This window comes from Watersipora subatra, chromosome 7, assembly GCF_963576615.1.
Source record: "Watersipora subatra chromosome 7, tzWatSuba1.1, whole genome shotgun sequence".
NCBI lineage: Eukaryota > Metazoa > Bryozoa > Gymnolaemata > Cheilostomatida > Watersiporidae > Watersipora > Watersipora subatra.
Genome location: NC_088714.1, coordinates 21,866,515 through 21,894,273, shown reverse-complemented (window position 1 = coordinate 21,894,273; position 27,759 = coordinate 21,866,515). Strand labels below are relative to the sequence as shown.

General features: G+C 36.5%; 1 protein-coding gene across 1 annotated transcript; it reads right to left on the bottom strand.

Annotated features, from left to right (window-relative positions):
* Position 1: 1 nt before the first annotated feature.
* LOC137399918 (neuroendocrine convertase 2-like) lies at positions 2-27,555 on the bottom strand. The gene is made up of 13 exons (XM_068086179.1): positions 27,519-27,555; positions 25,452-25,556; positions 24,496-24,648; positions 23,664-23,810; positions 23,247-23,323; positions 20,225-20,310; positions 19,375-19,550; positions 12,825-13,040; positions 10,946-11,046; positions 9,982-10,215; positions 3,294-3,418; positions 1,109-1,249; positions 2-206 (listed from the first exon to the last, which is right to left on the bottom strand). Exons 4-13 carry the CDS (start codon positions 23,709-23,711, stop codon positions 28-30), a joined length of 1,383 nt encoding a protein of 460 aa, XP_067942280.1. The 5' UTR covers positions 23,712-23,810; positions 24,496-24,648; positions 25,452-25,556; positions 27,519-27,555; the 3' UTR covers positions 2-27.
* Positions 27,556-27,759: the final 204 nt, after the last annotated feature.

The window sequence follows — 27,759 nt, the reverse complement described above, 5'->3', positions numbered from 1 at the left end:
GTCTAATGGCAGGCATTTTCTATATTTCTACATTTCTTGTTTTCGGTGTAAACTCTTTGCAACTTGAAGCTTCATGTTGTCTTGTCCACCGGTTTGGGGCAGGTAGGGCGAGGTTGCGCTACCATGTAGCACTAAAGAAAAATCTCTCAATATGCCAGACTCCTGAGATTCATCTGCTGACAACATAACCTGGAGGCTCCAAGTACCTGGGAACATAATATCATGTATTCATACTCAAAATAGAATTTAAAAGAACAGGATTTAAAGCCTATTGATAGTCATTATATGTCAAAAGGCTTCATGTACTCCATAAAGCAGATGAGCTAGTAGCTAGGTCTAGATCCGCAAGACCCAGCAATTTAGGGTTGAAAGCTGGCTGAGAGCTTTTTGTCAGATTGGCATTTAGCAGGGCTCGAACCTCCATTTAAGCTACTTATTTTAAGCTGTGAGCATAAAAATAAGTAGCTTAAAAAATACCTATCAATTTAAAATGAACCAAGAACTTGCAAATTTTATGACAATATTCCTATGAAAAAGTGAAGTGCAATGCGCCTTATTAGGTAACCCTTAAGGCATGATTTGGCAGAAAGATAAAACTGTGTAGAAAAATTGTATATAACTGGCAGGAAACCTGCTTGCTAGGGAATTGATTTGTCAAATGATGTACATTGCTAGTAATCATTCGAAAGAACTAGCATGCAACACAATATTCGCGGATGTATCATGATTTTTATATGACAGAAAATGTTGCTCCAGCTACCTTGTGTTGAGGATTCTCTGAGCACCAGCAGGTAAAACCATTAGTTTCACTTACCAAGTAGAGAAGCCTACTTACTGGCAACCGTAAAACTGGTGATTGACCTCAATCTACAACCTGGTAGATTGTTGATATTTTCTGTCCGATCAACTTACATGTATTGCTAACCAGCCATGGTTTTATAGATATCACTGGCCATTAATATAGTAGAACACAATTGATAACTTACTCATTGGTAAATGACCGAGCCTAGGTCTTATAAGCATGAAATCAATAAGCCAAATGCTTTCGCTGTCGAAACCTAACAGACATCAAACCTCATAAAACAAAGCTGCTATAATGCACACGTACCCTTGGGCTTTTCTGCCCAGGAGTGGGTAGTCATAAATGGCCATTTTGTAAATCCTTCCAGAGAGTCATCATCTTTTGGGCGCTTGCTCAGTATCATGGACCGGGTTCCCATTGGTGAGGTTAAAAACATGACAATGTTTCCTGCAATACAAGTTTTATGCCATGCGTGCTGTAATACAGGCTGTTGTGGCCATAGCTGATAACTGCTACACTATGCAAATTTAATAAGGACTTATTGCAGATTTTAATGTGGGTGTGTATGGTTACTGCTGGTCGTTGGTTTAGAGACATGCACATCATTATATCCTTAAGTCAATCATAGTTCAAGAGCCTCTCAAATTTCAAGGATGCATGTAGGAGCTTGGTGAAGCCAAGTAAACTTCAAACTATGTATCAAAATTAAACAAGATTTCATACAGCTGCTTGTTTGCAGTCTTCTATACCAATGATATACTGTAAATTTCGGCATATAAGTCAAATGTTTGACACCGGATTTCAAGCTAAAAATCCATCCTCGGCTTTTCTGGCAGTAACATTTTTCATGACACGAATTCTGGTAGAATTCAACTTCAAAAACCCATCACAAATCAAGACGAAATGATTTGACATACAGGCATTTATTTATAAAATAGTAAAATACTAGTAATCCTACTCGACATGAGATGGATCAAACACAAAGTTCTATTCTTCACCATTTAAATTATCATCCCTAGGATTTTATTCTAGAATAACGTATTTTTTCAAATTTAATACTTTTTTCGTAGCATCTGCCTACAAGCCCACACTTCTGTAATTCATTTGAATCTGTATATAAACCATGGCTCTTGACCGAAATCTGTCTTGCAGCATGGCTTTTCTGTTATAAACGTACATAGTATCAAAGGTGGCAGTAAGATGGTGAAGTACGCATTGTTTTTCGAACCTTGTAGTCTTCACTAAAACTGGTGTCTCTCATTCTTTTATTAATTGTATGTATTGTCGATGGCACACAAAAAATGGGCACTTTGGCTGATGGGGTTTTGGAATGCCATTTCTTCAGTTACACAATGCCCATCTCTGGTGTTAACTGAACTATTAGCGATCAAACGGTTTGAGCCAGAGAAGGTGGTCGAATTATACGGCATGTACATTAGTTTACTGTTTAGTGTACTATAGTACACATCTAGTGTACTATACATGAGTGTACTATACTAAAAGTGTACTATACTAAAAGTGTACTATACATGAAGTAACTTCCTAGGTTTTCTTCAGATGGCCTTAAATAATTAGCCAAAGACTAGAATAATGAAAATGGTAAGAAAAACATTATTGCTTTCCATTTATATTTCAGCATAGGTACATGTATTCAGTGTTCATTGCAGCGATCAGCTGTTAGCTGCTAGTATTCGTGGAGTTACATTAACTTGATGTTTGCACAAAATTTTATGAAAACATCAACTCAAAGTCACTCCACAAATCATTGCGCATAAAAGGCACAACAAATTTGATGAATACCACATACATGCGCGCACAGATACATGTATATACATTCACTAGCGGAATGTCCGGCGTTACACGGGTATTCAAAATCAAAAATGAGAGGTAATGTAACTGCCTGCCACTTGCCATTAGCCTGGCACATTGCCAATGGCTAATTTGAGTGAGCTTGCTAACAACAGACGTGTGAGCAAGCATAAAATTGCGTTGCGCTGTAATGGACAGCGGTAGCATAGTTTCACCCACACGGTGACATATAAATTTAAGAAATCCATCAATCCCGCTTAGCTTAAATGGTAAGGTATTCGCCTGGTGACGGGGAAGTTTTGAGTCCAAATCTTCTGCGATACAGATTCTTAATTCCAATATCTTAATAGCTATAGCTAGACAAACCGAACTACACACGTACACAAACTTTGAGATATACATGTATATAATGATAAAAGGAAAAAGTACAAATTCCTTTTTGTGTAACCACGCTGTTCAGGTGACAAGTGGCCTTTTACTAATATCTACGTATGAGTGTATTTCGATACAGCACCGCTGCCATGCTCTTTTACGCTTGCATTGTTGATCATCACAAAACGCAGCCCTCACTTAACTAGGTATATACAGGAGCTTTAGAATGACGTGTAGAAAAGCTCCCTAAAAAGTAAATGTTCAAGTAAGCGAATAGACTGAGGGACCAAAGGCTACAAGTTTTACCTACCTCGGCGGCTAGCATTTACAGTGACAAACACTTGAACATGCTCCAGATAATTGACCTGATTGTCTTGACCTTCACATCCACTTGTGCTCACCTCCACTAAGACAGGGTTGTTACCATCAAACTCCCTGAAGAAGCGCACATTTGTATAAACATACTTGTTGCAAGTTATCTGCATGCCACCGCTTGTACTAATACGATACATACTTCGCACCCCTATGCTTATCAAACTATTCTCACACCAAACCACAGCAGCAGGGCTCCTGTAGCCATTACTATCATATGCTCCGATCATTTGTCTTCAGTTGTAGATAAACTCAAATAGTTATAAAAGAGGGCAGATGTCACATATTAATGTATCCCAGCAATCAGTTTTCTATGATTTAGGGAGAGTAAAAGTTTTCACAAATATAAAATCAGTTACTCTGGAAGTATCAAACTTATTCAAATTTTTCAGCAACATCATCTGCAGGTGCCAGTCGTACTTAATTAATAACAGCCTTAGTGTCAGTTTTTATTAATATACTAGTGACATCCCTGGAAGGTGCTAGCATTTACTAATTTTCTAGCTGACATCCACCAAATAAGCAAGTCTCAGTGTATGTTGCTAACACAATCACTGACTCAACTTTTGTCCAATCATAAAATAAGTTAGGGAGGTAAAGAGCTCCCGCCAGCCATTCACTTATGTCTCTCAAGTTGAGTCCAGGCTAATAGAGCAATCAGTGACACATTCAGGCAATTTAACTATTTCATACAGCACTAAAACTATGAGTGCATTCAACTCTACCCAGCCTGCAGCCTGTCTACCATTTCCTTTGCTTGTCCGGCCTTAATTCAGCTCCCGTTTGAACAAGTTAGATGCCAGCTAAACCTCCACATACAGGCTCATTCTTTCCAATGTCCACTTTATAAGTGCCTCATGTTAGAGCATCTGTTCTTATAAAAATACACTGTATGCAAGTTGTTCCTTAGCCCTAACTCCGTGATACTTCCCTACTACTTATATACTGAGGGGGGCATTGCATAAGGCGTTTAAACTAATGCATCATATACATCTATGTGAGATCTCAATAATATTTAATAAACTAAATAAATAATATAATCAAAAAGGGAAGTTTTTATTGTTACGACAAGGAAACGAAAAAGATGGTTTCGTAGTTTATAGGTTTAGGAGAAGGATAGAGCTGTACAGCACAACTCACTCTAAACTGAAATAGGTAAATGTCAAACTAACATGTATATTTTTTATTATTTGAATACGTTCTTTTTTAATTTTGCTGATTTCTTAACTATCACTTACAAATGAGTTGTTTTGAAAAAAATTCTCAAAATTACCCATGGTGTAGAGTAAAACATTTTGTTAAATTGTATTAGTCTAGTTGGTAGAGGGGGTCTGCGTGCACCCCCCGGAAATCAATTTCTAATTGATGTCTTCCTATGGGGAAAAATGTGTAGAAAACAGTTTGCTATGTTAAAAATTTGAAATATTGTCCCACGTGCCTATTTTATGCAAATTAAGCCGCCATTACATGAAAATACTAAAATCGCTATAACTCCGCCAATACAACAGATAACTGCAAAAATAAGGTGTCTAGACCCAGGTTTTGAGGGTCTAGCATCAATATAAGACTAGTCTCATAGTGACCACATGTGTTCCTGACATGTAAGATATGCAAATTAGTGCCGCCATTACTGAAAAATCTATTTTTACCATATCTTTGCAAATGTTATAGCAATCAAAAAGGACATGTTGTCTGTACCCTTGTTTTATGGGTTGATGTTTATTATTAGACTATATTTGAATGTGCCTTTTGCTTATTTGTTTTATTATAATGAGATATAGTCAGGTAATGAGAGATTCTGAGGGTACTTACCAATTAGTGTTTATTAAGCAGTGAAATATTTTTTATCATTTCATCATAGGTGGCAACACTTTACTGAATAGGAGAGGATGTGATTCATTGAATCCGTGTCATTTATATTGGATGAAGCAGTGTGTTTTTCAGCAATTTTTGAATAATTCTAGGTTTATCTTTTCTAGGTTTATCATAATTTAGTCTGCTTATAGTCAGATAGGTAAAAGGTGTTTATATAATCTCTCAAGCTCTATTTGATAAGACAATTAATGCAATTACTTGCATGACTTAGTGTCATTGGTAGTAATATTTCAAAACACTTCATCATGTTGGTTATAGGCCTATACTTCTCATTTCAGAGTAATAGTTTTGGTATAAGTTCGCCATCATGCCAAAGCGAAGGAATGCTAAATCTGCCAGCACTGAACGCACCAGCCTGAGCAAAAAGCCTGCTTCACCTGCACCTGTATGCATGCTTCATATGTTATCCATCTCTGATCATGGGCTTTTTACCCCACTCAGTAGAATCAAAGGAACTGCATTTGATAAACTAAAGCACCTTCATGAAATCCGGGACCTGCGGCTCTGTCAGCCACATGCATCTCCCTATCGTATGCAGTCTGTATGCGACCAGATTCCTGAGACTGTCCCCAAGGACCTTGAAAATAATGGGTATCACCGTCAGTGTTATCAGCGGTTCTCTGGCAATCTGCATCTTATAGAAAATAAGACAACTGAGCAACCACAGGCATCCACCTCGCTATTGCATTCACCTCGTAGACATTCAACTGGACCTGTCTTTTCAGAGGAGTGCATTTTTTGTGAGAAAGTAGAGATCAAAGGTGCTGATCGAAAAACTGTACGACCTGTCCATTTCTCATCTTGGAGAAACAAGGAAAATGCATGGGAACAAATTGAATTGAGAGCTGAAAAAATGGGCATGTTTCGGCTTCATAGACGTGTGAAAAATGTAGACCTCTTTGCTGTAGAAGCAAAACATCATCCATCATGTTTGAGATCATTCCACACCGCATTTGCTAACTTTGAACGCGGGGTTAACAGAGCAAATGACTCAAAGCGTACTGAACACGCGAAGATTTAGGCCGCTTATGAGAAGGCACTGAATTTTGTACGGGAGCACATTCGAACTCATGTCATCCAACGGAATGAAGTCCTGCATCTATCATCATTGCGCCTGCTCTATATTGAAGAACTGAAACGCAATGGGCAGGAGAATGAAAACTACCGCTCAGAGAAACTCCTGAAACGTCTACAAAATGATTCAATCAAGGAGCATGTGTCCTTTCTGAAGGTTGATCATGACAAACTTGATGCAATTTCATTTTGGCTTGTGTACAATTCCAATATTTCGGTTAACGATGCTTTAGCACAAGCTTACACGCTTGGTAGCAAAGACAAATACCAAAACGCTGCTTCTTCGCAGTAATATTCTACAGGCTTACAAAGACTCCAAAGTCCTCCCATGGCCGCCAACATTAGATGATATGGACCTCAGCTGTGATGATCTACTACCATCTGATCTCATTCGTTTTCTAAGCATGGTGATGTCAGGAAAAGAAGACATAGATACAAGTGAAAAGATGAAGCGACTGGTATTCTCCATTGGGCAAGACATTTGCCGTGCAGTGTCAGATGGAAAATGGAAATTACCAAAGCACATGCTACTGTGTGTGACTGTTCGACACTTTTTTCGTAGCAAGCAGCTCACCAAGATATTGCACCGACTTGGTCACTCCGAGACATATGATTTTGGTTTAGAGATGGAAACTGTACTGGCCAAGGTCCTGGATGAGGTATCAACCTATCTCACACCCCAGATTGTGACAGGAGAGGGCAACATGGTATTTCATTGTGAGTGGGACAACCTCAACAAAACTACAACGAATGTTCATGGCAGCAATATTGTCAACAGTGCTGGGGGAATCATGGTACAGGAGGTCAAGCCCGGGATCCAAAATTCAAATGTCCGAATGCTTCCAATGATGGATAAATCCAAACAGCGTAGCTTGAAAGTTGATACACCAGAAACCCTCCCACCCCTGCACTCCACTCGTATTGGACCAGGGTTTCCAGATAGCTCTTCATTCACACCACCTGTTAAAAATGAAACAGTTTATACTATCAAGAAAGAAGAGTACTACGTCTGGCTCTTCAGCAGGTATATTGGAAGCAGTGGTGAACAGCCTGTGCCTGGACTAGGGGGGTTCATCTCTGCAACTGAAACTCCGCCACCAAGGAAATCAACTGTTGACTACTTTACACCTATTCATCAACCAATAACTGACAACACAGTCGTTCGTGAGCTACTGAAGCGGTCTGAGGCAGCCACAGCCGAGGTGGGTCAGAAATGGGTCCTCAATACATTTGACCTTGGCGTTTGTATGAAGGCACTCTCCATTATTTGGCGTTGGCCAGAAGAGTTTGCCAAACATGTAATGATTGGCCCCTTTCACACATCCATGAACTTCATCGGCATGCTCACAGGCCACAAAATGAAGGGTTCAGGATACACTGAGATTCTCTTAGAGGCACAGCTTGTGACAAGTGGATCCATAAAAGGTGTTCTTAGCGGAAAAGCATATGCTCCAAAATCCAAAATATGCTCAATGACCTTTTTTGTTTCAGGTCGAGGTGCTTGAGATGCCCACTATATACAGTAACCAGGAAGAGACAGATACGAGAGTGGTGTTGTACCTACATCATGCTGCTGCTCTTGGTTACAAGAATGCTGTGGTTAGAACCCCTGACACGGATATCTTCGCGATTCTACTCTACCATGCCCATGCTATCAAACTGACTGTGTACCTTGATACAGGATCAGGAAAACAACGTCAGCTCATCAATGTATCTGAGCTTGCACAATCATTAGGGGAGGACTACTGTGCTACCCTTCTTGGCTTCTATGTCTCCACTGGGGAAGATTGTACCAGTGCTTTCAAAGGAAAAGGGAAGGTCGGTCCACTAAAAAAGCTTGAGAAGAACCCGAGATTCCACAAGGTGTTCAGAGAACTTGGGAATGACTGGAGCATAAATGGCCTAATGTTGAACCAGTTAGAACAATTCACTTGTTTGATGTACAGCCAAAGTCGTGATTTGTCTGCGGATGCCGTCCGATCTAAGATGCTTCGAAAGATGGTAGGAGAAAATGAAAAATTAACATTAAAATCTAAGGTGGACTTTGCTCGCCTCCCTCCATGTCTTTCAGCATTGAAGCCCCATGTCCAGCGTGTGAACCACCGGGTTTGTTTGTACAAACGAGCTAACGAATCCATTTGTGAAAAGTCAAACCCCTACGGCGAGGGCCAGGGATGGATAAAGACAGAAGAAGGCATGCTGGAACCATTGTGGTCATGTGGTCCAGTACTACCTACCTCACTAGTTGATCTCTTTGAAACTATTGATGATCAAGAGGAAGCAGAAGATAATTGCGAAGACGAAGAAACAGATTCATTTGACTTCGACAGCAATGAAAGCGATGACGATTGTAGCTTGTGATGACAGGGAACATTTAGATGATTTCCAGAAGCATCTATATCTTAATTTTTTTTCTTCCTAATGTGCAAATGACACTTGTGATGAAAAAACGACTGGTCTTATTATGTTCTTTCACCCTTAAAATACGAGTACAGGCAGATTGCTATAACATTTGCAAAGATATAGTAAAAATAGGTTTTTCAGTAATGGCGGCACTAATTTGCATATCTTACATGTCAGGAACACATGTGGTCACTATGAGACTGGTCTTATATTGATGCTAGACCCTCAAAACCTGGGTCTAGACCCCTTATTTTTGCAGTTATCTGTTGTATTGGCGGAGTTATAGCGATTTTAGTATTTTCATGTAATGGCGGCTTAATTTGCATAAAAAAGGCACGTGGGACAATATTTCAAATTTTTAACATAGCAAACCGTTTTCTACACATTTTTCCCCATAGGAAGACACCAATTAGAAATTGATTTCCGGGGGGTGCACGCAGACCCCCTCTACCAACTGTACTATATGCCATGTTTGAAACTTTATACATTAGGCCGATAGTAAGTATAGTTTAATTGCATCTGATCTACATCTACAGTTCTACATATAAATTATTGTTCAAACCTCAAATTTGATTGGCTAGTAAGCAATAATATTCAAAAGAGCATGCTCCATGGCTATGGCAGACACCAGCAGCCTCCTCAACAGTTGGTTGTGTGATTCTACGATTACTTTCGCTTTACTAAGACTACGTGTTGATGACATTAGGTGAAAGGGAAACTACAGAAAGTAGCTTCCGCTTTATGCGGCTTTTATTCTGAATGTGCATTATCTTAAATATACACAAGATTTGAGTAGATGTTATCAGAAAATATTGGCATTTTTCTATCATTTGCGATTGTTGTTTATGTTTGGAGTGATCTGACTGTCAGGCTTTTTCAAGATTAAATCGATAAAACTTGATTGCATTAAAACGCTCAGAAGAAAAATAAATGTGAAATAGCGTCACTAGTTGCTATCATTATAGTAGTTAGTAGCGGCTATTGCGTTGAAGTTGCAGCGTTACGCGTCTCCATTCTGTCTGTCTGTTTGCAACTACAGTATATATGTACTAATCGCACTTTCGCTTGAGCTGAGCATGTTATCAACGATCAAGTCTTGTCGATTTTAATCTTGAAACAATCAGATCACCTTAAACAAAAACAATTACAAATATTAGAAAAATATCAATAATTTCTGATTGAAGTCTACTAAAATTTTGTGTAAGTTCATCTTTAAGCAGAATTGTATTTGATTTCAGATAAATAAGCATGTATTATATTTATACGAGTCTTACTTGTTTATATTTTCTGTTGTAATTTCGCAGTGGAATCTTTCCGGAACAGTCTGCCAGTCGATAGCGAGATCAACCATAGCACCAGCATCTAACACTCCATAACCAAACAAGTGGTTGAACTCCAGGCCTGCTCCATTCAGCTGCCAAGGGTGCTTAAGGGTGTTATCATGTAACTGGTTTCTCTTGGAGGTCAATACGACAATATGCTGCATGTCTCTCCATGTAAGATCAGGACTATATAGAGGAAGGAAATTGTGATGAGTGGCAGTAAGTAGATAAGAGCTTACTAGAACACTCCATTCAAGAAATGTAATTTTAAACTGTAACAGGGGTAGCAGCTTTAGATGTACTGACTAAGTAGGTAGTTAATTATTACTATTACCTAGTTACTAGTTAATAGGGTAGTAACTACTAACTAGTTACTGGTTACTAACTTGTTACTAGTAACTTGTTACTACTAACTAGTTACTGGTTACTAACTTGTTACTAGTAACTTGTTACTAGTAACAAGTTACTAGTTACTAGTTAGTAGTAACTAGTTACTAATGGCACATAACTAGTTACTGTCTGTAGGCTATATACAATATTTACTAAAATAAAAGGAGGTTGGAAAAAATTGCATTAAACGAGGTTCAAACTCGTGAAATTCATCACGGTAGGCCAGCACTTCCAAAACTGCATCAATCAACCACTGAGTAGTACTCAAGAATAATTGTGCGTGTAGTTATTGCATCGGAAGATTTCTCACAGAGCAGTAGACTGCCTGGCAACTAGTAATAATAACTACTAGCATGATTGAGTGAGTTAATGTCTTCGAAGAGCCAAAGTTCTTTAAAAATCACATATAGAGAGTTCTTTACTACTAAATGTGACAGAAGTAGGATACTGAATAATAGTATTACTAAACTCATAGATATACTAAAAGGCATCTAATTGAAATCCAAAGAAGATTATAATGGCTTACTTTGCTTCCAATGCTAAAGCGAACACGCCAGCAGCTTCTGGTGCAGCCGCTGATGTGCCTGAGTGCTTAGTGGTGACATTCCCAAACAGGTCTGTTGTTGCCTGCAAAGCGAACCCAAGGTTATTCAGAACACATGACACTGATATAAAGTATTTCAAACTTTAATGCAAAGTTGCTATGCCATTATACAGTCAAATTCTTCAAACATTTCAAATCAATACAGCCTTCGATTTCAATACTTTTAAAATCTTTCTACTTTAATAATAATCTATGTATATCTATCGCAAAATTTGTTTGTCTGTCATTTGTGTGTCCAGTTATAGCAATAAAGTTTTAGGCGCGAAAAATCTGCTTCGCACTGAAATTTAACTCGGAATCTCCAGTACTGCAGACGGCGTACTATCCGTTACAACATGTGTCCAACTGGCCATACTATAGAATAATTACTTATTACACTGGCCAATCTTTAATGCCAATTGGTTAATTACGCTTCAGCTAAAACGCTTGAAGATCAAGACTGCGCGAGAGATCATGACACAATCGTGTTCTCTTAACGTTGGGGCTCTTAACGAGGGCTCACACGGCTCTTATTATTGTAAAGATTTGGACTAGCTTAAGTTACTCAAATTCTTTGGGTAAAGAAATTTACCAATTAAAAATAAATTTTCTTTGCAAAATATTTTTTTATTACCCGTACAACAGTGGAAATTCGGCTAAACTTGTTAAAAAGTACACAAATTAATTTTATTAGCTTATGACTTATGACATTTGTTATTTACTAAAAGAAGAGAGAGTTCTCATCAGAGGGTAAGTCATAGAGAGCAGGTCATAGGCAGGAAGTATAATGGGAAGCTACCAGTTCAATTGCTTTATCATAAGAGTAGAATTTTTAATCTATGGCAAACACAAATTAAACCGTAGATGTTTTTCATAACAATCAACACGTATTTAGTGTATGTTTGAACTTCCTTGTGTTCTGGAGGTGAACAACAGGAAGTCTCTGGTAGTCACTAGCATTCTAATCAACAATTGATTATCTTTCAAGGATAAACATGCCTTCTTTACTCAAGGGAATATTGCACTCTCTTTCCCTATTCTCATCGCCTTTGACAGTCATACCTACCTAGAAGTGGCTAGTCAACAGCACAATATTATATTGATTTTGTGCTTCCCACGCTATTTCTATAACTTGACAAATCTTCATAGGAGCTTAAGGTGTGACACTGCAAACACTCAAAGGCAGCGTTGGGAAGGAAGAAGCCAATAAAGTTACGGGTAGTTCAGTTTGTTGACCACGACGGAGAGTATTTTTTCTGGTTGCTCACATTTATAAAAAATATTGAAGATAACAATGATGAGGCGTATGTTGGAAACTCGCTTAAAACTGAAAAATATTATCCATATCTAACGGAATAGCGCATTTATTGGAGGTTACTGAAAGAGATATTGAACATGTTTCAGAACAGGAAACCTAGACCCAACATGAAGTGGAACAAATATGTACTTGAGGTTTGTACATGCCATTTCTGCCTCGAATCTTGTAATTAAGATGAGAATACTTGTCGTTTCAAAAATACTACTACAAAGTTTCGCTGCTACAAGGCATGTTTCCTCTTTAACTAAATCATGTTTGTTCCATTCAATTAAAATTCAATCTAAAAACATATTTACCAACAGTTGTTGATCAAATCACAACAGCAGCAAAAAACAACAAAGCGCTGCTGAATTCGCAAAAACTGCACTTGCTGCCTCCGCTACAATTTCTGCTGCATTGCTAGTGCACAGGAATTCATGAACTTGTTCGATACAAATAACAAAATTATAGGTAAAAACTGCACATGGCTAATGAGTAGCATAAAAACGACCTTGACACACTTACCACCCCAGCGTCCTCATAGCCTGCCTTGCCATTGCTAAAGGTAGACGCAAGAGTGGAGCTGCATGATTCATCGTATCCTGCTGTCTCTCCATCGTTAGTCACTGAATTTATGGATATGGTCCACATAGAGGCAGCGTATCCATCACAGTTACAGTCGTCAGCAGGGCCACCATCTCCAGATGCCCACACATAAATGCTTCCCTTTCCTCTTCTCCCCTGACATGAGGTCATAAGGCATTCAGTGGCAAATACAAAAACTATTTCAACATTATCTAACCAGTTTACATAATGATATATCCAGTGTAAATCTATTTATATATATAAAATGTGTTTTGCTTCCACAAGGGAGAACAACCCTAATAACCTGGTATCTACAGAAATTAAAATGGAGAGAATAATGGAGTGTCATAGTTAGTGAAAAAGACAAAATTGAACTTTTTTAAATTATGAGAGGCAAAACAGGGGCATCGAACAAGTGGCTTACCTACAACAGTGGCGAAATAAACTGAACTCCTTTGTTGGAAAACTAAAACTCTCATTTGCGATATTGTTACTCATTGTGAATTTAGTCACTAGCTATAAATTATATATTAAATTAATCTTTATTTTGTTCCGACTTCAAATGTGTACACCAAACAGCTGTAAAATGATGTTTTTGAATGCTTATTTTACTCAAAATTCTGAACAATACATTTTAATGGTCAAAGATAACAATCTGTACAGATATAATCACACTACATACATTTTTATTCGCTTATTTCAAGTCATGTATAGTTATTCATGACTTGCTTTAGAACTGCAAAGCCTATAAATTAGAACAAAGAACTATAAGGCCAACTCATATGTGCTGCCGGTTATGCCAATATCTGCTTATAGCTATTCTACCTATGCCTATGGAGAAGCCAATGATAGCTGTATTTCTGATGGGTAAGTCAATTTAACCACTTCCTAAAAACCCCTCCTACTCTTTTCCATAGCAGCAAAGATGAGACTAATAGAAGTTAGAATGAACAAGAATAAGACAGGTGTACTTTTCCTGCATGGCATACTGTATCTGGGACTTACAGCCATAGTGCTCAATGGCTCTGCTAACTATGCCACTTCGACTAACAGATAATTACAATATAACTACATTACAACTGCAATTAATATTCGATCCAGCTAAGAAGTTTAAAAGCAAAACTACGCAGAGAGCTCCAAAGATAATACTATTAAATTATATGACCGATGACACTTAACGTACCAAACGTATTTTGCTTATTTTCATATACAAACTTTATTAAAAATACTAATTATTTTTGTACTGACTAGGCAGGTGGTTAATAGTTACTAACGGCACATAACTATTTACCGTCTGTAGGCTGTATAGAACAATAATTACTAGTACAGATGACCATGTTTACCAAAATGTTAATTATTTTTGGTAGATGAAATAAAATGAATATCAAACAGCCCTGCAGTCTTCAATCTCTTAAAGCAGAGGTCTGGACTAAGACGGCTAACCTTTGAAGGACTCTTGAACCTTCTGGACTCTAAGGTAAGTTTTTATTGGGTAATTCATATTAGGCAAGTTTTTTCTGTCAGATAAAGTTTTTAAAGACTTATACTGAGTTATTGCTGATTGAGAACAGATTGGCAAAGAAGTAAAGTCCTTTTAACAGACAATCAGAGAAGGAAAGGCGCTGAGTGCAATGATTAGAGACTAGAAACTCTAACTGAAAGATGAGAGATGACTAGACATAACTTTCATGCTACTTTCATGCTATTGGTACTTGTGAACACCTTTTTAACACAAGGAGTGGACGAATGACTGGGTAGATCGCCATAAATAGAAGAGTTTTATAAGGTGGCAGCCAGCCAGGCACTAATGCGGAGTGTTCCACTGGCTGGAAGGCCACGAAGTAGTGGCATGCATTATAAGCCTAGCAATTGCTGTAATAGCCAAACTAACAGAAACAAGTCAGCATGACTAGGAAGTCCCAGTTGTTATGGACAAAGAAGTCTGCTCAGCTATCAAGACTATACTCGGCTGAACTCGGCTGAACTGACCACATTATGACTTAAATACTGAGCCGAGTCACGGATGCAAGACCAACTAAGCGTCAAGGAGGTGGAGCCCAGCAAGAGAAGAAGCATACATAATGAGGCCAGATTAGCCAAGTAAGTCAGGGATCGCTGGCAGTCTATTGTATGCAGTTCTTTGTGATGCACACACATTAAATACATGTATTTATATATATTTATGCAAAATATATCTCTATTCTATTGCCTAAACACTCAGTGTGTTTGTTTGCCCTTGTTTGGTCTTGTGGAAAGTAAAGGGCCGAACAGTCTTTAACTAAGTCATTTAGTCAACCAATTATGCTCGTTTAACCATTTTCCTGGAGAAACGACATAAATGTTTTATCTTTTCTGAGAGCAAACGACAAGTATGTAATTTTTAGCACAAGTTCATAAAGCTGTTGCTCAGTAACCACTGGAAAAGGATATCAATGTCATCAAACCATAAAAATGTCATCAAATCATAAATATTGTGGGTAATGTATTCATCTACGAGCTATCATGTAAAATGATTATCTGAGAGTGCTTTTCGTAATGCTAGAATTTAAAGAAGTACAAAAATACAATCCTCACTAAAAATGGATAGAGTAGAAACAAGTTGGTGTGTAACTCAAAGTTCCAAATAAAAATCTATAACTTTCTTTGATCTAGTCGTGATCATTGATCATTTGACTGAACATTATGATAGTGATTCAGATGATGGTTATGATGTAAACACTGAAGACATCATTGATCATTTGACTGCACATTATGATAATGATTCAGATGATGGTTATGATGTAAACACTGAAGAATTCTAATACAATGAGAAAAGTGATGGTTCGACAATGATAAAGAAACCCGCATAACAAGATGGTGCAAGGGCTTTGGCGTTGGTTTGTGCCAAAAGGAATGTTTAAAGTCATACCATGCATAGATAGTTGTTGTAATACAAAGGTGAATGGATGTTCATGTACCAGAGAACTTGCTAATACAAATAAATTTGAGGGCAAGCTATGTATGTTCATAGAATAGCGAGTTTATTGAATTTTCAACAAAAGTTTTTTTAGCTAAATTACTGACAGAAAACAAAATCCCATCATTCAATTGTGTGAAATTTGAGTGGAAGAAACATTGTACTTTTGTTAGTTGTTATGCAATAAGTTTTTGCCTCATGAAGGTCAACTGACAGATAAGATTTATTGTCCAACGATGACTTTGGGCGCTGATTAACCCTTTGTGAGGTTAAAATCTCCCAAAAACAACCGACACCTAGGTTGTTCATAGATGGTTGGTCTCGTTTAGTTAAGTCATGTCCTCAACTAGTTGAAAACTCGCCAAAACTAGTTGGAAAATTTGCCTCATTTAGTTGAGACTTGGCCTCACCTAGTTGGAGAACTCAAAGCAAGAATCTCTGCTAAGTAGTCCAGTGCATGTGATGCTGAATTGTAAAATATCAGAAAACGGCCAGCAGAAGTTTTTTTGATAATTTTAAAATGGTTAATGTAACATAAATTAACTAAAATAAAGTTCTTGGAATCTGAAAACTTGCCATTTCTAATAAAAATGTTACAAAATACAGTTGCACTATTTCACAACGCGCGGTCATGATTTTATAATTACTACGCCATATTAAGCAATGCGCTTTACTATGAGTAATCCGGTTTGTTATTATTAAAAAAGTAGTGCGTAAGCCGCATGCATGTTTGCAAGTTGAAATGGAGAAAAAGGCTGCTACCTCATGTGCTTTTCACTGTCTGAAATCAGAAAATGACAACTGTAACGTGATTGTTTTATCATCAAAGCGGCTCGGCACTGCCGAGTCATATGCTCAGAAATATATTAACTATTATCTTGAGCCACAAAGGAGTTTATCCAGACTCTATTTGCAACATCTTCCAAGGGACTAGAAGTATCATCATCTTCTACCACTACCAACACCTCTCAAGATATCACTAGCAGCTGCCATGAGAAATGCTACAGCCATTTCACTCACAAGAACACATTACAATCAGCTCAAAAGAGAACTGAAGTGAGTTGAGTAATGCTATCTCAAACAACGATCTCCTTTGCTTATAGCCTTCGGAAGACGCCACGAGAGTAAATAAAGTTGTGCCACTCTGGAGAAAACATTCAGAAAGCAGAAACAAAAGCACAAACAAGCTACAAACAGAATTTCCAATTTTATTTAAATATATTTTTATTTCTGATTATTCGTTCGTTCACTGTTACAAAAACGATCGTTTTTGAAACGATCGTTTTTGTTTCTCAAAACGGCTTTTTTTGTTGCTAGTAGAAACCAATCTATTGTAGTTTACTATTAGTAAAAAAATTGAATAAAAAAGACAATACGCTAACCAGAAATCAGTTTATAAAAAACGTTCGCGTGGTGACATAATAGCTCTGCCAACCAGCGTCAGTATCGCAAAGGGTTAAGGCTATGTATATATGAGATGCAACTGTTTTACGCAGAGTACACAAAAGTCTAGTGTGTATGTGTAAAATGGTCTGACTCAGGGTTGTCAAGTTACATGGTTGAGAACCCGCCACCCCAGCTTAGCCTTTCATTCCATCATAATATAAACATATTCTTTGCAAAAATGAAAGTAAGCTTGCACATTTTGCGTAAAATCACCACAGCCAGAGACAGACCCAGCTGTCAATATTAATGAATCTCAATTGGAAAATAAGGGTATAGGGGAGACACCTAAGCCTGCTAAGAGAAAACGAGTGGCAAACCAGCGACCAATCTTACCTCCAATATGTATTCTGTGTCAGAAGGAACGCAAGTGCAAGACTGGATGTGTAACCACTACTATTGATAAACTCCGAAAAACCCAGTCCAACACTGCAGGTAAGTCAGTGAAGAATGTTTAAATAATCTATGACGGCTGGTTTGATCTACACTGTAGTTGGTTTTATGGCATAGTATTATTATGGCGATATCATCCGATTTTGACCTACTAAAGGTAACCTGTAATTTATGGTATATGTTTGAGTTGTGCTATTGGTTTTGCTATTTTTCAAAGATAAACTCTAGGACTGTGCAGAGATCCTTGGAGATGAACGTATTTTGCGGGAGTTTAGCTGGAGTGATGCTGTCGCTCGAGAGCTGAAATACCATAAATTCTGCTATGATAAATATGTATATGACGCCGAGAGGTAAATTTCCTATTCTATTTCTTTTTAAGAATATTATTGTTGTTAGTGCTTTATAGTCTCTGTGTGAACAGGTATTCTATCTTTGATATTTGTTTGTCATGTGAAACACTCAGCACTGCAAAGCATGATTTTATTTAACAGATTACGCAGGAAAGATGTGGTATGTATAGAGTGTGTAGAATAATAGGTATAAAAGGTGTATGGTATATGTTGTAATTTGTGTGCCCTTCCACTATAGAGATTGACAATCTGTTTCAGTTGTAGTTTGAGGCAAAACAACAACCCCAAACATAGTGGCGCTGAACTAGATTATTAATAAATCTCAACTTGAGACTCTTTAATATGGTTAAGGATCATAATTATTCGGCAGGGGGAAATAACTCACCTCAAACATAAACCTATCAGTGCAATGTAATCTTAGTAGAAAAAAACAGTTGATTTGTGTTATATAATTCTTCTTCAACATGGCTACATTATTATCCTGCTAACATCTACACACCCTAGGACTGCTAATAAAGAGCTTTCACATGCTTGTCTAACAATTTGATATAATGCCATTGCTGTTTATGGTATGAATTAACATTGCACATATATAGACTTTATTTCTTTCAAGCCCAACATTCCTCCACCTCAAGGTAATGGCTGGCACATGACTAAAGAAGACACACAAGAAATAACTTGGTATCAGAAATCTGTCATACCACCACAAGTTCTGAAGACGGTACATTGCAAGTGCGACAAAAATGGCTGCCGTCAAAGATGCTCATGTAAGATGGCCAACTTACCACGCATGCCACGCATGCTGCGACCTTTGTGGCTGCACTAATACAGAATGCACTAACAGGGGTGTGGAAGAGGATGAGGAGGATGATGATGAGGAAGATGAGAGCTAAATCCTATTATTAAGTTATCAATATGTGTGTATTGTTATTTATCAAATCTCAATAAAAACCACAATTATTTGTTGAAGTTGTCTCCCTTGTGTCTGTAGAAAATACATTTAATAGCATAATGCATCTATTCACTTGTGTAATAGTTCAGTGAATAGGTATGAAATACATTGATATAATCACCTTGTATATAAAACAAAGTTAAATAGTTGTTTAAAAGCTTTTAGGTCACCGTAGACTGCCACGCACACAGTACATGTGTAAATGGCAAATGTCGCTGCCAATAAATTTGACGCTGATTGAGTATTGGCAAGGTTGGCCATTCCGACAAAATGAATTTCTAAAGACATACATTACAGCTATCTTTTCAAACAGTCAAATCTCGCTCTGCTTTTGGTTTCCTAAACTAAAAAAAATTTAACAATTCAGCATCACATGCACTGGACTAAAGTACATACCTCATTCACTCCTTGAACAATAGCTCTCATGGTCAGTTTCCTTGGTCCGTCACATGTTTTCCCATCATCTGTCGGGCCCCATGATGCGCTGTATATGTCAACCAAGTCTTGTCTGTAGCCCATAGACTGAGCTTCAATTATATCTGTCATATAAGGCTGGTCCAGCATTCTCAAGCCTGCATAAATCATGAACACAGTGTAAACATGCATGGATAAATATCATATGTCTTGGTGTATACTGTAGCAAGCTTGTTTAATCTGTCATTTTTGCTTGGTCAGTCACCTTGACAATTTAGCTTAAAAGGTAGTAGAATCAGAGAAGAGTTTCAATAGAACAATTTTTGTGTTATTAAAACAGTACATTTGAAAATGTACACAAATGTTATCTCTGAATCGTAAAATCAGCCAGATGAACAACAGGAATAGAATTTGGCAATTTTTTCAAAATAAGTGATTTTGCTTTATGTATAAACATAAATTTTTTAAGTTAATTTGCATAAACTTGAAACAAAATTTATATCTAAAATAAACTTATTATTTAACAGCGCTATCTGTATGTTTATAGCTACAATATATATATAAAATAAACTAATATATGAATAAAAATAATTGACAAAAAAAGCATCAAACTCCTCATATGTTGCTACAAATATTGACATGAAAACTAATAACTGATGACCTAATTACTGATGACCCAATTACTGATGACTTAATTACTCATGACCTAATTAATTATTGTCTCCTCTAACCGAAATTAATTAAAATATGCACTGTATTGTCAAAAACGTAGAAACCCAATCGAAAAGACAGAAACAAAAATGAACAAGAAAACAACTTGTACCAAACCCACCTGCTATTTTAGAGTTGTAAGCTACACCGACAGCTCCTTTACCATCTCGAGCGGCAGCAATTTCACCTGCACACCTTGTTCCATGGCTGAAAACATATATATTAGTATGACTAGACATGCAGTCAAATATTTGGTACCAAATTTTAAGACTACATGTGTAGTGAGAGATTTTTGTTCGATGTTTTAGGGCTCACCAGCATTTTACACAAACTCAGCTCCTCTTCTTGAATAGTTCGTGTGAGGGAGAAGTCATCAGTTACTACATGTATGTATATTTTTAATTTTAATGTAATAATTATGGAATGACTCCCTTTTTTGTTAGATAAAATGATTAAAGGAAGGTGAGTACAAGTAATTAAAGTGCTTTATATCCAGAGCAAGTGATGTATCCTGTTGCTACTAACTTATTGAACGTGATATCTAAAGCCTGATAATTAAGGTTAAACAGAGAAGGTTCCGGTAAAGTCTGTTACTTACACATAATCTTTGTAGATTTTTTCAGAAAGTATCAGTATTTTTCTATCATTTGCGATTGATTTTTATGTTTGAAATGATCTGATTGTCAGGATGCTTCTAGATTAAAATCGATAAAACTTGATCGCGATTAAAACGTGCAGAAGAAAAACGGTGTGTAAAATGACGTCACTAGTTGTTATCGTTGCTACAGTTGATATCGGCTATTGCGTTCAAGTTGAAGCATTATGAGTATCTATTTTTTTGATCTTGTGGCAATTATAGACTTCGTAATCGTATTTTCAACTGATCAAAGCGTTTTAATCACGATCAAGTTTTGTTGAGTTTAATCTTGAAACATCCTGGCAATCAGACCACCTCAAACCTTAAAAACAATCACAAATAATAAAAAATACTGACACTTTCTGATAAAATCTGCAAAAGATTTGTGTATGTTCATTTTTAAGTCTACAAATTTCTGGTAAATAATATTAATTAAACTTAAATTAAATTACACAAAATTTTTTGCTTATAGATTAGAATTGGAATCAAAACATTGTTTTGAAAAAACTAAGTGTACTCAGAAACTACAGTTTGCAAAATAACATTGCATCAAAGTTTTCATTTGCGTCAGAAAAGGTCTGTGACTATTAATATACTCTAAAGAGTAAGATTGCAAGGTAACACTGGCTGATACTGAACAGTATAACATGACTGAGGTCTGTTTTTAGCAATAGTTCCATAACTCTACGCCTTAATCGTGTAGAAAACAGGTGTTCTAAACTCTCCAAAATGTTTGGTTTTTAAAAAAAATAAGCAGGTGTTGGAACAATTTTTTTTGAACTCACCATAAAACTGTACCAGAAAAGTTTTATGTTGGTAATATCAATATATCAAAGTTTGATAGTTTTATTAGAGCAAATGTTTTTCTATTAATTTTCTCTCATGTCCACAGGAAGAACCTTCCACCTTGCTAAATGTCCAACAACGCAGGCTGTTGGAGAATCGATTATTACTGTCTGGAATCTTTCAAACAATCCTTGACACGTGCAAGGACACAATATGATAGCTAGACCGGAGTCAGCAACTGACTGAGTGCTATTACAAAGAATTAGCCATATAATGACATTTTCTATAAATAACTTCAAGTCGCTAGAGAGTCTTGCAGCTACCAGTGTGAATGTCACTTAGCACTTTCTCATCTGAAGCTGTTGAACAATAACACTTGAAACGTGATCTAGTAAAATAAAAAAGCAATGTTTGTAACTACTCAAATATCTACTGATGCTACAGAAAAATGTCACCAACTTCTCAGTGGTGTGAAATACATAAGACAGGTTAGCATGTATGGCCCACAGAGAATGGCGCCATACAGTAATGATTTAAACTGTTGATCAATGAGCCATTTGTGGCAAATTAACATGAAGGAAAAGATAAAAACATCGTAGAGAATGTTTCTAGCGTTAGGAAGGATGAGGTGCAAAAATTGTGGTATCAACCACATATTAAATTTGGATAAATTTGAATCTAAAATATGACGTGAAGTTTTAATTTTACATAGTTTTGGAGTCCTTTAGTACAAAGAATTACTCGCCTCACTATCAATAGGTGCTGTTTATCATCTGTACGTCTGTAGAATGTGAAAACCACAATCATGTATATTCTATAGAGAAGCCTTATGTTACATAATTTCCTGTTACTCTTGTCTATAAAGAGCACTATTTCATAGTTGGTAAATATATAACAACATAACTAGACATTCTGTCTGTCTCTTTGCAACTATAGACATTATAATTGCACTTTCGATTGATCTGAGCATTTTAATAACGATCCAGTTTTGTTGATTTTAAACTTGAAACCTCAAACATCAAAAATAATTGCCAACGATAGAAAAATACCGATACCTTTTGACAAAAGTCTACAAACTTATAAAACGCTATGATTAAACATACAGGGAAACAAACAGGAGACTGAATAGCACTTCCATAAACAGCTCTCAAAGGACGGGCTATGATAAAAACATGTCAAGTTGTTAAACAGATATTTATGTTTAGACTAACATAGAGCTACTACCTATGTCTATGCATAGAGCTACTACCTATACCTATATATAGAGCTATTATCTATGTCTATGTATAGAGCTACTACTTATGTTTATGTATAGAGCTACTACTTTTGTCTATGTATAGAGCTACCGCCTATGTCTATGCATAGAGCTACTACCTATGTCTATGTATAGAGCTACTACCTATGTCTATGCGTAGTGCTACTTCATATGTCTATGTAGTGAGATACTACCTATGTCTATAGCTACTACCTATGTCTATGTATAGAGCTACTACCTATGTCTATGTAAAGAGCTACTACCTACGCCTATGTTACAAGTTATATAAATTTAAGGTGAGAGCTGTCGCTTCACATAGAAGAAACTATTAAACATTGTAGACCCTTTCTGACTGTATAACACAGCTAATAACATGGAGATATAGGATATAAAACACAGGCTAAATTAATAGTACCGATGTTTTTTTATGTTTGAGTTAGATATGGCAATACTAAAAATGCTCACCTGTTGAACCAGTCATCAGTGTATCTTGGGTATGGATAGGCATCATTACTGCTGAAATCAAAGCTTGCATCTGCATTCTACAAACATATTGCAATTGAGTCAAATGATTCAATCTACAAAAGTAGGAAGATTCAGTTATTTAGTGATTTTAGGAGCAGAAGAATTGATGACCTTGAACTTGCAACTTTGTAGCTGTTGAAAGATAAAGCTGTAAAAGGAGTATTTTACGTAGCTTCCAGCCTTACACAGCCGAATGAATCAATCAGCTAAGTTAAAAAAATATATCAAACTGCTAACAGACATATCCATACTTTGTAAAGAACAAACACAATGGTGAGTTGTTAACTAATAATGATTTATATAACGAAATTTCCTTAAAAGAGTGTTTTTCCGAGTTTATACAGTTCTGTTACTCACAAAGTTGTTGAAAAGGTCAGGGTGTAGATAGTCTATTCCGTCATCCATGATAGCCGTGGTAACACCCTCCCCGGTAAATCCTCTCCTCCAAGCTTCCTCTACATTTAAATCCAGCCCTGGCTTCCCACCAGCCTGCCCTTCATTTTTCTATAGACAGTAATCAAGATTATAAAAGAGATCTTCAAAATGGCTCTTTTTTATTTCAGAGCAAATCTCATAACAATTGGATCATCAGGACCGGAAGTAGATTTGAGTCAATTGAGCTAAGCCTGATCCTCATTGTTAAATATCCTGATAGTGAACTTCATTTGAGGCCCTTTTTGCATATCGGTGTCCTCAATAAAATATAAAGCTTCATGATAAGAAATATAAGGCATTATAATGACAAATATTGAACACTATGTTACAAAACAAGGTAATCATATGTAAAATCCTGGTGATAACATGTTCGATATACACATTTGGCTCAGCCTGACAAAAGAGTACTGATATTATTTCCTTATGTTACATCTTCTACATTTCTTTGCATTTATCAACAAAATTGGCATAGATGAAAGAAGCTTGAAATGGTTCTACAAACTGTGCACATTCTTCCGATTACCTTATCTAGCAATATGAGCTTAATATGTAGTTTATTAAACTTAATTATTAAAAAATTTCAATTTAATTTTCTTCAACTGTCACAGAAGCGCAGCAACTCAAGCTAAAACTTTTAAGTTGGGAACTTGGGCTACCAGTAAAGCATAATGACAAAAATCTCTAAATTTCACAATTTCTCACAGAAATCCTAACTGAGGGTGGATAACAATCAAACTACTTGTAGGACCCTCACCAAGTACCATTCTTTATGAAAGAGTGGATCGCTGGGTTCCTCCTTAGACCTCTTCAGGTCTGTGACTTGCTTCTTAAAGTTAGAGCTGATGGGAAGAAGTTTATAGCCTCTTTTCGACCTCTTGTATCCAGTTAATTGGACAGCTTTGTCTATCTACAAGCCAGTCAATCAATGAAATAAGTGATTGAGACTATTTTTAGATCCGGATGTTAAGAGAGAGATTTCTGATTAAACCAATGAAGCACTATGATTACACATACAGGGAACCAAACAGATGATTGAATAACATTTCCATAAACAGCTCTCAAAGGACGGACTAGATAAAAACATGTATTTGTATACATAACAAAACACGGTGCTTTTGTAGTCAAAGAGATATCCAAATTCTTTGCCAATTTCATCTTTGGGCAAAGATCTGCTTAAAATTTTCAAAAGAATGGCTGATATTGGATATTTAGAATAACAAATACATGTATTCATATCCTGTTGCTGTCATGCTGATTAGATTTATTGATGTTTGCTATACTTTCAGTCAGTGTCAACTAAGAGAACTCTTCTGAACTGACTGTAAGATATTAAAAGCTGATATATGTTTCAGCTCTGGTTATTTTAGCTGTGGTAAAGAGAGTAGCATAAATATGAGAAGAGGATAAGATCATCTAAAAATTTTTCATCACTGTTTTACTTTATCAGCTAAACGCAATACCTGCAGTAGCTAAGGCCAGGCTGTGTTTAGTGTCGACAAAGAATGAAAATTAATTTTTTTGCCAATGATTTAAGAATGAAGACAGATCTGCTCCATTTAGCAAAAATAAAATTATAAGATACACAAAATATTGCATTAAATCTTCAATAGTGTTTAAAATAAAAATACGAAATTTCATTTCTTCATTCGACAAATAAGTTTCAAATACTTTTTTTCAATGCGTAACTATAATTGTTGTTTTTCTACTTACAAATGCATTTGCTTTGAGGACTTTGGTATGCGAAAGACTGCGTCTCTTCCTAGTAGCCTGCAGTCCATTGTGAACAAGATGGTACTCCGTGTCAGAGTCCAACACCTAGCAGCATATAGAATGAGAAATGCACAGCAATGACATGCTGCTGCGGTAATTTGATATAATTTATTCCTATGTTATATCTTCTGTAGAAACGGTCACCCACATAGGCACCCAACCTGTTCACCAAGTTCCTAGGCTATATCATGACTAAGTGATCATGTTGACTAGATGGCAGTTAAAATATCTAGTAGACTCCTAGTAGAAATACTTTCAGCCCTGCTACTACATGTGCTGTTATTAACAGTAACTTGCTGAACTACCTTTGAGTGTTCTCAGCGTAGCGCATTCATTCTTATTTGCAACAACATTATGGTTTGTTTCTTTTTACTCACTGTATATAAATTCATATTTTGAAAGAATTCACTACAGTTAAGCAAGCAAAAAATATGCGGATAGCATTTTAATAACCAGGTTAAAAAAAAATTTTTCAAACCATGAGTGCATGTATAATTTTTGTATTTGTCAAAATAGCAATTCAGAGATTAGCCATTTAACTTATATTTTAACAAAAAGTAGAAATTGAGTTTACATCTTCTTGAACAGTGTGATTATACCTGACTGGTCTTGTTTCTACAGATATGTAAATGCTGAATACAGAAATGAAATGTTGAATAGCACAGTTTATGTCATTTTAAAATACTCCATGTTAGCATTCACTTCACTTTAATTCAAAAACTGATTGGTTTAATTTCAAGCAAATAAACATTAGGAAACCAAATAATCTTAAACAAGTAAATAATTTAGGTCTTGTAGTTTCTGAATAATTGTAATAATGTATGTCCATCAATGAAACCTTAAATAGAACATTAAAGCTTTGTTCAAGTACAAGAACAAACAGAAATGTAACTTTGATGCCAGAGTGATATGCTAAGTGCCCCACATATCCCATGATCATTGATTTTTAATAATTTACCTTCATGGTTAATGAACTAAAGCCTACTTACGCATTTACTTATATAACCGAGAAGTACTCAGCAAACTTTCTAGCTCTTCCATCTACTCGAGTAGTCACTATTTGACAGCACTGCTACACAGTGTCATTAAACCAGTTTAACAGCATTACAGTTCTCCATACTACCTTTTAAATATTGACTGAAATTCTACCAACTGGTCTTGAATATTGACTTATTACCCAATGCTCGAGATACGAAAAGGATGATACCATAGTGTTCAAATAGGTCATGCTCATGTAAATAATTGCCTTTTCTATGAGACTAGTAATAAAGGTGTGTTTACAGTAGGTGATCGCATATGTGACAAAATGCAGTATCCTCTTCTGAGAAAATTGGAAAAAACGTTTCGTGCATTAATCTTGTACTTACACCTATGTTCTCTTTTGACATTTGTGAATATAATTCATTATGAAGCAGCCAATAGAATTCAAGAAATGTTATTATTAGGTGCATTCACTTTATTTGAAAAATTAGGCATTGTCGAGTCAAATTATGTTTGACAAAACCAGCGAACCATTAGCACTAATACACAAGGCATGTAATCGGTGACAAGAAACAGCAAACTTGTAACAAATTACCAGTGATGATGGAACGCTGACAAATATCGCAACTGTATTCTGCGCGAATTTACACACCTGAATTTTGTGATTGGCTATTGAAACTGTAAATCCTCTATTTTAAACAAACCTTGGGGTGCTCGCTGCTGTGGTATTTATTGTAACCAATGTGACCTTGGCCAAGGTCAACTATTAAACCAAATGGAATAATATATATCTGAATTGCTATTCAAGACTCCAGAAAACCACCAAAGCGTATCTACTTACAAAATACTATTATACACTAATCACTCACAAAATAAATTGTTTGATTTTACTAAACATAGTCTATTCAACTAACACAACCAGTCAAGCTTAGTTGTGTGATGAACACTGATGTAACATGTTAGTCACATCATGACGCCTTGTGACCTATTGATAACCATCAGTTATAAAGAGAGTAGATAACTTACCTTGTTTACCACAGAAAATCCACTCCTCCGCACGAGATCCCTAACTTGATGAATTTCAAGGGGTTTCTTAAGTGAAACGTACCAATGGTTTGTAACTACATCACTGGTACCAGCCCAGGTGATAGCTATACTAGAGGCAACAAATAAACTATAGACTATACAGAGGTTACTCATGGGCATACTTGCCACGTTGAATAGATGAAGTTTATCTGGAAGGCTAGCTACTCCGGCTGAGCGCAAA

Excerpts from the sequence above, each read along its gene's own strand:
- LOC137399918 (XM_068086179.1), bottom strand. The coding sequence starts at position 23,711 with ATGGATGACGGAATAGACTATCTACACCCTGACCTTTTCAACAACTTT. Across the intron at positions 11,047-12,824 it reads GCTATGAGGACGCTGGGGTG|GCAACAACAGACCTGTTTGG; the intron begins GTAAGTGTGTCA and ends TTCGCTTTGCAG. Across the intron at positions 10,216-10,945 it reads GCTTTAGCATTGGAAGCAAA|TCCTGATCTTACATGGAGAG; the intron begins GTAAGCCATTAT and ends TCCTCTATATAG.